At 40.6% G+C, this 11721-nt stretch overlaps 1 protein-coding gene across 2 annotated transcripts; it reads left to right on the top strand.

The window, feature by feature from the left end:
• The first annotated feature begins 2589 nt into the window (after nucleotides 1–2589).
• LOC138209329 (carbohydrate sulfotransferase 12-like) lies at nucleotides 2590–11512 on the top strand. Of its 2 annotated transcripts, none has more exons than XM_069167833.1 (6): nucleotides 2590–2697; nucleotides 5652–6281; nucleotides 6501–6643; nucleotides 8802–8930; nucleotides 9053–9245; nucleotides 10882–11512. In XM_069167833.1, the coding sequence occupies exons 2-6, from the start codon at nucleotides 5763–5765 to the stop codon at nucleotides 11149–11151; spliced, it is 1254 nt and encodes a 417-aa protein (XP_069023934.1). In that variant the 5' UTR covers nucleotides 2590–2697; nucleotides 5652–5762; the 3' UTR covers nucleotides 11152–11512. The 2 variants fall into 2 exon arrangements, with proteins under 2 accessions (XP_069023934.1, XP_069023935.1); XM_069167834.1 differs by having other exon boundaries at nucleotides 9799–10972.
• Nucleotides 11513–11721: the final 209 nt, after the last annotated feature.

Consider the following 11721-nt stretch of genomic DNA (forward strand, 5'->3'; position numbering starts at 1 on the left):
CCAACAATCTTTATCAGTTTCAAGTCATGTGCCAATTAAAACTGCTTAAGCTTCTCATTTTTTTCACTATAATATTGTAAATTCAATATATTGGGTTTTTGACAAAAGAGTTTTGGTTATATTACATAGACCTCTGGGAGATGGTCATTGCTCTTTTTTTTTTTTTTTTTTTTTTTTTTTACACTAAAATAACCAACAGGTTCCATTGCAAGCAAAGATATTTGCACCTTTAAATAAAGTTTTGAATTGACAATGATCCAGTGAGCATTTGAAAAGTTTGAAAGTGGAATTTGAATACTTTCTGTCGACTACACAAGCATTCAAAAGGCAATGCACATATCCAGGGCACAGGCCACATCATTTTGATATTATTATTTTGCTCCTTTCACTTTGGTCACATATAATCAGAATTAATCCAAAAGAAACTACTGCAACGTTGCAGCCTTTAATTGTCCTGTTTGCAAACATGCAGCCTATAGAGTTTATTGATCGTTATCCACCTCCTCATTTGTCCAAAAATATTTGAGGATTAGGGCTATGAAATGTAGGGAAATAGTGCTCAAGCTAAAACAATTCTATCTGCTCAATGACTTTATGTCTGCCTTTCATCGTAGTTCAAATCATTTCTACGTGAAGATCAGTCACTCTTCCACATCTGTGTTTTGTGGCTCTCTATTCTTGTAGCTTGTCATTAAGGTGAAAATGTAGGTTTGACTTTTTTTTTCTCAGATTTAAATGCCATCTCTGCTCTGACTGGAAAGATGTGCTGGCAGAAAGTGATCAAACCATTTTTGCAGAAGTTCAATATGCAGGCAACTGAAAGTGTTGATATAATAACAGCGTTTAGTCTGCATGGTTAATCCCTAATGAAAGTGTGAGGTCGGCCACTGTTGATCTTTTACCTCATTAACCTAAGTGGAAGTAATGCATGTTTACACTCTTGTAAAGACTTTCACTGGTGTTTGACACGGTGGACAGAGCAACAAAACATTTCTTAACTGAAGACATAATCTTGTCAGAACGGTCCTCGAATCTTCCTTCATGGTTGCACAGCAACTGAACCATCGCTCAGATTTCTGCACTGTCAAAAGACTGTCTGTTTCTGACCTTTTTTGGCATAAGGGCCGCTGTGATCCACGTAAACTGGTGCTTAGCCGGCTGGTCTGATTGACGTGGACACAGCAGCCCCACTGTCATTTCCCCATCTGTCACAGACGTTATAAACACTCCTGAAGGACACAGCTGTTGAGCGCTCGTTCAAACATCGTTGATACTTTGTTTAATTTTATGACCAATAAATACCTCCAGAAAATTAACACCTGTACAGTCTAATGCAATTCAGCACAACAACCCTGCAATAAATGTTCATCCATTAATTCATCTTATTCTTCCGTGGGTAGCCGAGTGGAGGAGATCATGTGTTTGTATTTTTGTCTTCTCTATTCAGGCTGTGCTTTATGGTGTTGTTGTGTTGGACTGTATGTTGTAATCCAAAAGCAAAACCAGTTTAGAAAATAACAATGAAGATTCAAGACACTCAACATATTTAATGTTTACTGCACTGACGTGGAGATTGGGTGAGATACATTTCTGTTGAAAGGCTCACATTTTACTCCGTGTTGATTGTTAAATTTCATTTATTCTGAATTTTATTTTCCAGCATTTTCAATCAAAGTCTTCTACACACTACTGTACTGCATTCTGTATGGTTTTGTTGGTCTTAAAGTAGTCTAATGTAAACATGATTAAAAACACCATGGACCTACTAATAAGACGCTTGGTCTCATGTATGTTTTCATTGGATTATTCCCCAGGATAAAACCCACGCATTAACAAATTAATTAGTAACTTTACAAGTTATTAAGAAGATGTGGCTTCAATTAGAAGATCACTTTTGCAAAGAAATTTAAAAACCATTGACGAGCACAACGGACATACAAGTAATAAACTAATAGTAAGCCAAAGTCATGAATTGCTTAGTCAAAATTCTCACTAGTTAAGAGTTAAAATAACGTTGTTTTTTTACTTTGCCAAAATGAGTCCAAATTCCAACCTATTGAGTGAAGATAATTGGATTTTTAAGTGAAAATGGTAAAATAATAACATTACCTGGCCCAAATGACCTGAGACTCAGTCCAAATTGTAATGTATGAGTAGGACTACAAATTATGAAGTCAAAATTATGGCTTGCTGAGTAAGCAAACCATGATTGATTGAATTAAATAAATACCAAGATAATTTTCCCATCATATCTTATAATTATTTTTTTACATGCTTACTTTATTTTCCTATAATTTAAATATGATTTAGCTTTGCAGACATGGCCTTCCATAATTTCTTCATTAGCACCAGCATAGTAACACCATTATTCCTTCTTTTGGGGCCGCCTGGAGGTCCCAAGACCATAGTTTGGGAACCGGCTTCATAGGCGTAGGCGGGTTTATGGTTTTGCAGCCCAAACCCTGGCGATATACTGAATATGGAGTGGTGTGTAAAACGAGAGCGTGGAACAAAACTGTGGCGTTGGTGGCCGGATCCCCAAATATCGCGAGACTTCGCTGGCTCTGTGCAGAGCAGCGTAGACCGCTACAGCCTTGTCGTGCCCGCCCGGTCTCATCACCGGGCAGACGGACAGACAAGAGAGGCGGGGGACACCAAGCGGACTGACCGACCGGCACCATGGAGCTCCTGTGCAAGGTAAGATAAAACACCATGTGTCGTGTTTTTCTCACAGACAGAATTAATGTTCAGACCGGCTTAATTGTCGCCGTGATGGTCCCGGTGTGAAGGGCATAAAAGGGAACAGAACCGGGCTTTCTTTCACCTCAGAGAGAGAGAGAGAGAGAGAGCACCATGAGGAGGGACGAGGGGAGTTAAAAGAGATGAAAGTGGGGAGACAAATATGTCCAGTGTTTCTGTCGTCGTCTGCAGGGGAGAAAGAAGTGAAGAGTCTGCATGAGAGAGGGACGGTGTCCGGTGAAAGGGCACATTGTAACTTGTGTACTGTATAAATTAAGGTTGTTTCCGACCGGGGAGGGCAGGGAGGAGGTGATGGTGAGTCCCCGCCGAAGAAGGAAAATATGAACTGAAATACAAAACTCCAATAACCGGAACATCCCTTTAAAAATAGCTCCCTTTTTTTTTTTTTCTTTTTTAAAGCAAATTAAAATTCAACTTGTCTCTGAGCTCCTCATTTGAAGTTCACGCAGGAATGTGTTTTTCTTTTGTGCGTGTTTGTGCGCGCGTGTGTGTGTGTGCGTGCGTGTGTGTGTGTGTGTGTGTGTGTGTGTGTGTGTGTGTGTGTGTGTGTGTGAGCGCACGCATGCGTGTGTGCAAAGCGTGCCAAGAAAGAAGAGAGTTTGTGGATGTTGATTTTTCCCAACAGGCTCCTCCTGTCAGTTTTGAGTTTAGATTAAAAACCCATTTCAATAGTCAATAATTATTTTCTCTGTCAAAGCACGAGCCGGAGAATCCTCTGCTTTGCTCTGCCTGCAGTCTGAATGTATTTTTTTCTGTGGTTTTATATGGACCGTCATTTTTTCCACAGTTCACCCCCCCCCCCCCCCCCCCCCCCCCCCCCACACACACACACACACACACACACAACAGCAGATGTTTTTATGGGGCAGACAATAAGCGCGGGGGGGACCGACCCTCCTGTAGGCTCTGGTCTGTTGCTCCTTCCACCCCCACAGCCCCGTCTGTTCACATCTCTGTGACAGCTGAGCGCCCCGGGCGGAGCCTCGGGTTCCCACGGCCCCCGGGCCGCTTCACACCGGTCAGCCACTCAGCCGGGCATATCATATAGCGCCCCAGCTTGTTATGGTTATTTTTAAATTAATAGGCCTTTATTATAAATGAAAAAAAAAAAAAGACAAACGTTCAGCACAAGTTTAATTTAAATCCTGAAAAAGATTCAGATCCATTAATAGGCTACTTTAAATTTTACATGAAGTACAATATTGAAGTAGGCGGTGAGAAGATGGTAATCAAAATGAAGTTAAAAAATAGGCTGTAATACTATTACTCATTATGCAGTGGGGATAAAGGGATAAAATGATACAGCATAGCATTGCAGTATTTTGCGTGGCAAATATATTGTGTTGGTACACTTAGTGTTTTTGTATTGTATAAATAAATGTATCCATTGCATGCAACATTTATGACCAGTGTTTATAACAGTGTAGGACAGTCTGTCTGCTTCGCAGTTTCATTTTCCTTCAGTGGAAATGATTGAAGTGAGATGAAGAAATTGAAAACTTTATTTTAGTATTTTTAATACAAATCTTGACAAAGTTTCCTTTTGCAGACTTGATTTGTAGCTGAAAAAGGCCGCGAATCCCTAAATAACAGCCTCCTCAGCCAATCACAAAATGTTCGATATGGAAATAATATCAAATCATAACTTAAGTATTGTTATAATATTGTATTGTGGGGGCTCTTGTGATTCCCACCTCTTATAATTTAAAAAAATTTCCCCTCGGGGATTAATAAAGTAACTACCTAACCTAACCTATAAGTAGTTAATGTTTTCATGCACTCAGTAGAAATTTTGCGACGATATTATTACTCTTTGTACTTGAAGAATTGTTAAAAGTAACAGCTCTTTTACAATGAGTGCCTAGATTTTAGTCTGCTCTACCCACATGTCATTATCATACTGTATTCACTGTTGAGTGGGTAAATCTATACAGTTCATCGTATTTTTTAATTTTTTTTTTATTATTGTTTAACGTGTTACTGAGTTACTATTACCGCACGCTTGTACTTCAGCTGCTCAACCTTATTGAATGTTTCGGGAAAAATGTAGCCAAAAGTCTCAATTTAAAAAAACCTCTTTAAAATAACGCTTTAAAGCTGAAGCTATCACGATACAAAGAAGACTATTTCACACTTTTGATGTCACAATATGTCAAAATTTATGCAAAATTGCACTTCAAATATTCAAACTAAGGTCCACATCTACTACTATTACTCTCACTGTGCTCCAATATTTTTTTTATTAAGATTAGATAAGATAAAACTTAACTGATCCCTGTAGAGGAAATTCAGGCATCATGTTAGGGACGAGCAGGGAAAGGACTGCAAAGGACTGCAAAGTCGCAAAAGTAAAAATGTGCTAAAGATGTAGGAGAGGGTGTGAAACCATAAACCTGGAGTCTTTATTTTATTTGTATGTGGTGAGACTGGATGTATATGACCATATTTCTATTTCACTGCTGTGTGATGGACACAGTCAAATGAGATCTAATCCATCTGCCATAAATTCTGCTTTTATGAAGCTTATACATTGTTGGTTTTTGTTGCAATTGTCAGAAAGGTGATGATTGTACTTTGTGTTTATCACTGAGGTTGTAGTGTACTGGACTGCATTAGATTGCCAAGTGTTTCTAATATTTTGCCACCCCCCCCCCCCCCCCACACACACACACACACACACTCCTCATGTAGGTTAATGTTAACTGTATTAGATGAAGAGGTGGAATAGTTTTCTGTTTGCTTAACTTGTGAAATGAGGTTACTGAAGATGACATCTGGCTTCTTTTTTTGTTGTTGTTGTTCTTAATTTCAACAGCAGTGTACACTTGCTTAACTTGTTGTCGGGTGCAAAAAAAGAACAGGAGTTGAGTCACATTTCCTGTTTCCTTTAGTTGCATCGGTCGAGCAGGAAGTGTGTTCTTCCGTTATAGAGGACCACCATGGAGCTGAGATAGCCTCGTCCTCTTTTCTTCACCAATCACGGCTATTGATGCAGTATAACCATGGGAACCTGGCGTGGTCTACGAGTGGCTTTCATGCTGGGCTCTTTGTTTATGATCCTGCTGATCATTGTCTACTGGGACGACGTTGGGGGCTTCAACCTCTACCCGCTGCAGGACCCCAAACACGAGTCGCTTCACTCCGGCTGTTGCGCCAGGACGACTGCAGGCCCCTCACCGTCTGTGTTCACCAGAAGAGCCCAGGCCAGTTCTTCCCTCACTGTCTCCACCACCACTGCTACCACTAGACCCGTCCCAAAAGGAGCAGCTCAGAAGGAGGAGGAGAGGAAGGAAAAACAGGAGCATAGGAAGGAGGAAACAAAGGAGGATGAGAGCGGTCGTGCTTCTGTTGACGACAAAGAGCAGGAGGCGAGGAAGCAGAGTGTCTTGGACGTGTGTTCAGGAAATGACGGAGTGGAATTCCCCGGGAGGACTCGAGCATTTGAGCAGATCCCCAACAGGGAACTGGATCACCTGATAGTGGATGACACACACCAGATTATCTACTGCTACGTTCCCAAGGTACAGCGGCCTTGTGTGTGTCTGTGTTTGTGTGATCATGCGCGTGTGGACGTAAGTAGGAAAAAAAACAAAAACGTAAGAATGTAAAGAGGATGAAATCATGTTTAAAATCACAGGGCTTCATTGTTGTTCTAGCATGATGACACAAATGTTCACTCCCGTCTGTCTGAATGTTCTACCTTCTCTTTCTTCCTTTCTCTCCTCACGTTCTCTGTTCAGGTAGCGTGCACCAACTGGAAGAGAGTGATGGTGGTTCTGTCCCAGTCTCTGATCTCGCCATCCTCAGGGAAACCTTACACCGACCCGGAGGCCGTACCTCCCGACCTCGTTCACAACTCCTCTCTCCACCTCACTTTTGCTAAGTACGACACACAAATATATGCACACGCTCAGGGCCAAACGGAAAACTGTTATTCTTAAAATTCATGTTTTATGCATAGGTGTTGGCCAGGACCACAGACAAGAATACAGCCTTGAATCCAAACCCTTCCAGTGCCAAGAAATGTTTAACAAACCACCTTTAAAAAACGCTTCATTCTTTAAAAAAACCATTTGAGGTTTTGATTTTAAAATGAAGGTCTCCTCTGTCATCACAAATTTAAAGTCATGCGGTCTTCACCAGATGAGATGCAAACTGTTCTCAGAAGGAGAGAAAAAAAACCATTTTAGTGCAGGGACAGAAACAGCAAAACACAGCAGGGGGAGGAAACACCACCAGAGGACAGGCATATCTTCCTAAAAAGAATACAAATATATATGTCCATCACAAGTTGAATTGAAAGTTAATTTGGTTTGGTACACACCAGGGATGGAAGACGTTTTGAGATCTTTTACTGAAGTAAAATTAGCAAAGTAGCCAGTGACAATGTGAAAATTCGTATTGTGCATAGTAGAATAATGGAGTGAATATATTAAACAGCATAAAATAGAAAAAAGTCCAAGGCACTCTTCTGGCAAAAAATTAAAATGCAAAAATTCTAAAAACAAAGTGCTTATACATGTTAAAACAAAACTGGGGTACAACCCTCGCGTAGTGGCACAAACATCCTTCTTCAGGGTTTAACCCTCAGCACACAAACTACTCTTTCCTTATCTGAGAAATATAGCAAAAAAACAACAAATAATTTGAATAATATTTTCTAAATTCTGTTTAAAAATCTTTTCCACACGGCACCGACGGCCTTGTTAATATTCTCGAGCTGAACTTGCCCTGCTTCGTGTGATTTATTGATATAATTGCACAACGACCTTGGTGTCCTCAATGATAATTTTTTTTTTCATACTTTTAAAGTGCAGCATTTGCACCTCTAATAATCTCTGCATTTTCATGGTCACGTCCTCAATCCTTCCTCCTAGGAAAAGTTAATGAATGAAGATAAATGAAGAGACTGAAACTTACAAAAGATTGACCTTTTTTAATTAGTGAGCAGCGGACCAAGAAGAAGGATGTGTTACTGCTCTTAACCTTCATCAGCATTTAACCGAAAAATGACCAAATGCCACGCAGGTGATATCCATGAGAAATCAAGACTGACTAAATGATTAAGCTCAAAGTGCAGTCAGTGTCAGGCTGACTATAAATACATCACTTCTGATTAATAAGAGCACCTCATCTGCTCAGTTTGTCTGGAAAATGTTGAAATTATCATACAAGACAGAACTGTGAGTACAAAAAAAGTCTATTCAATCCAAACTCGTTCACAAAAAAACAAAATCTTCTATAATTCTCAACAACTCAATAAAAGTCCAGCTGCAGCTCAACATACAAGACAGAGAGACTGAGAGTGTCTAAACAGGAAGACTGAACAACCAAACAAACCACATACTTCTGTACTTTAATGAAAACAGGAAGACAATCTGCCAGACAGCTTTACAAATGAGAGAAAGTCAGTGCTGTCATATCTAGACAGCTCCTTCTTTCCTGTAAAATCTATTTCAACAAAGTGTGGTGTTAAGAGTTTAAAGAGTTACTAAAACTGTTGCAGTAATTATTTCTTCACTTTAAACTCATTTTTTAAATTACTGCATGGTTTTTCTTTGCATCTCCCCTCCTTTCTTGTTGCTTTATTCAAGGAGATATTTTTCTTTTTCAGATAGTAGAAGTAATGTTTCAGCCATAACATTTAGATGTTGAGTTATACTGTGTTTGACAAACTGTCTGTGGGCTAAAGGAGCTATTTACTGAGCTGACACTTGGACGGGAAAGTGGAAACGACAGGCGGGACTTGGTGCTGCAGCACAGACAGACCTTTCTCTACCTCTCGGGAGCTGAGCATGTGTTTTTCTATCTGTAGCCTGATACAAGACAAGACATATTTTCCCCCTTCAAGGAGAAATATGGCTCAGTTTTCTAGTTCGCTCCTGACATTACCAAATGTTTTCACTATTGCATGAGACTAAACATCTGAAGGATTTCGACTTTATCCCGGAAAACTCAAAAGCATAACAGTCACATCGTGAGAAATAAGACTGTAACACCATTGTGCTTTATGTGTCTGTGTGTTCATTCTTCTTTACCAGATTTTGGCGCCATTATGGATCGCTTTCCCGCCACCTGATGGCACTCAAGCTCCAGCACTACACCAAATTTCTGTTTGTCCGAGATCCCTTTGTGCGTCTCATCTCCGCCTTCAGGAACAAATTTGGAAGGTGTGTGTTTAGTGTGAAATGTACACTGCTTTGAGGCAGAGGAGTGTGCTTCACCTCCGATTAAACAGCATTCCTCTCATTCTTCAATTATTTAAAGTGTGTGTATTTGTGTGTGTTTTCAGGCCAAACGAGGAGTTCTACAAGCAGTTTGGTTCGGTTATGCTGCGTCGTTATGGTAATGTGTCTGGGAGTTTGCCAGAGACAGCGGCAGAGGCGTTCGCAGCTGGAATCAAACCAACATTTCAGCAATTTATCACGTACCTGCTTGATCCAGAGACTGAGAGGGAAAGCATCTTCAACGAGCACTGGCGGCAGGTATTTGTCTCAAATACACAGCTGCACACACACACACACACACACACACACACACACACACACACACGCTAACACATGCCGGCTAAGGATATATTTTACGTTATATGGGTTTTTAACTATAAGTTTTCAATTGGAGACTCATCAGTTCCATCTCTCTCTTACCATTTCCACGTTTCTTATTAAAAGTCATAAATATCTTAATGCAACTGGCAATTTCATACTACACGTTATACTACATGTCAGTGTACTAATGTTGACTCTAGGTTGGCTATCAGCGCACAACAAATCATTGTACCACTATGTACCATTATATATGCGAAGTGGAGTCATATTTTCATGTAAACCTGGAAATAATCGTAAATTTCGAGGATTAAACACATTTAAAAAGACAAGAGGTTGTGACATGTACAATTAAGAAGAAACATATCAGATTCTGCATTATTTCTTGGTTTGTGATCAAACTGCAGCAGATTCGTGGAACCGACCATGTTAAGTCCTTTATAACTGCTTGTACAAACGATCAGATGATGTTGAATGTATCTTTCCTTTGAAGCAGCGCTCAGATGACACTCGGGTGGATTATGATCAACTCATCGGAGGTTTGTTTTACTGAGTAGATTCACCTGTTATAAGTATGTCTGAGCCTCAAGTCTCCAGCAGAAGATTGTTTACAACGTAGCATTGTGATAGTTGGAAACAAGGCATCAGAACTAAGTGGGAGCGTTATGAGTCAGACTGTTATTCTGAGCAAAGATGGGCTCTCTCAGTGTCAAATCATGGCTGATCTGATGGTTTGTTAGGGAGCGGTGTATGGAGCTCTGAAATGCCTTGCGGAAACTGGACCAGTTCCAAAGCTAAATCAAATGCGAGCACAGCATCAGAAGATCAATACATTAGGCTTTGTTCACTCAGAGATAAAGATTAGCTTCATTACATGCAGATTTTGTATTTCAGAGACATGCTCCACCCTCTGGTTTGCATCTTTGTGAAGAAGGAGTCATGCTGCAGCAGGATAATGAGCCCAAACACACCTCAAAGCTTTGAGTTCGAGTGCTGCTGTCATTAAAGCAGATGGGAGGCAAACAATACCAAGATATCCTGAAATTCATATTCCTGAGATTCAACATTTCAAACACACTTTACACTATTATACTATTATAGACGATTATAAGGAGTGTGCTGATGGATGTTTTTAATATTGGACATTTTGGGTAATAAACGTATAACTAATAGAGCTGTGTGACCTGTGCTTCATCGATGCCAATGTACAGTATGTTCACACACAGGGGAATGTGGTAAATTTTTTTAATACCCATTTATATCTGATTACTCAAATATTAATTTTAATGCTAGTCAGGGGTCATCAATGACACGTCAGGGGGTCTTATCAGGTGAGAAGACCCATTGTGTCAGCACAGAGGCAGCAGCAGCTGATGGGGGATAGCTTACTATTTTATTAAACTGAATAGGACATGTGATATGTGCCTGCCTGGGAAAGCCCTTCCAGCCCGACTGCTCTCATGAGAACACTGGGTTTATTGAGTCCCTTGATTTTCAATAAATCTACATTGCATCAGACTCCGAAGACCCCGTGTTAGACATTAATGCAGTTTTAAAGTGGCTTTTTCTGTTTCAGGTGTACCGTCTGTGCCATCCATGTCAGGTGAAGTACGATTTCATTGGACGGCTGGAAACCCTGGAAACAGACGCCGAGAACCTACTGAAGCTTCTGGAGGTGGATGATCTGCTAAGTTTCCCTTCAGGGGCCCGAAACCGCACAGCTGCCAGCTGGGAAAGAGACTGGTTTGCACAGATTCCCATTACGACACGGAGAGAACTGTACAAGCTGTATGAACCGGACTTTGAGATGTTTGGCTACCCCAAACCTGACAGCGTGCTCCACTAGTAGACCATAGAGCCAAAGGCTGGGGCACTGCACTGTGTGTAGATCCCACACCTTTCCTCCCCGCACACAGCCAGCACATGCCTTTAAAGACGGATGCTGTTTGTTTCATTTGTTTTGTGCATACCTCAAATGACAGAAGTGCCTGCCAGTATATTTTTATTTTTGTCATCATGTCATATCCGAAGCACACCTGCTTAAAAGTTACATTATTTAAATCTGTTTTCCCATGTAAAGGCACTTAGGAAAGTATTTTGTGAATACTGTATTTTGGTAAGTCAGGGTTAAAGGACTGGGACTAAATGTTCGCTGACATTTCTGAAGGGAAACATGTTGCAGAAAAATAAAGTGTTTTGTAAATGTTTTGACTTCCATCCACCCTTGTAAGTATTTTCTATCCCCACTTTATCCTGAACAAGGTCTGCTGATTTTGGGATGAAGGCAGGTTACACCCTGGACATGTCACCAGTCCATCACAGCGCCACCACAGACAGAAGACAGACAACCATTCACACCCACGTCCACTTTAGAATCCTCAATTAACCTAACCTTAACAGTCTTTGGACGGAGAAA

The sequence above is a fragment of the Embiotoca jacksoni genome, unplaced genomic scaffold, assembly GCF_022577435.1.
Source record: "Embiotoca jacksoni isolate LCO1_2020_lvr unplaced genomic scaffold, fEmbJac1.0.p SCAF_4, whole genome shotgun sequence".
NCBI lineage: Eukaryota > Metazoa > Chordata > Actinopteri > Embiotocidae > Embiotoca > Embiotoca jacksoni.

Bases quoted from the DNA above. Each gene is read 5' to 3' on its own strand.
- LOC138209329 (XM_069167833.1), top strand. From the start codon at position 5,763: ATGGGAACCTGGCGTGGTCTACGAGTGGCTTTCATGCTGGGCTCTTTG. The intron at 6,282-6,500 runs GTACAGCGGCCT...TTCTCTGTTCAG, and splicing joins TCTACTGCTACGTTCCCAAG to GTAGCGTGCACCAACTGGAA. The intron at 9,246-10,881 runs GTATTTGTCTCA...TTTCTGTTTCAG, and splicing joins TCAACGAGCACTGGCGGCAG to GTGTACCGTCTGTGCCATCC.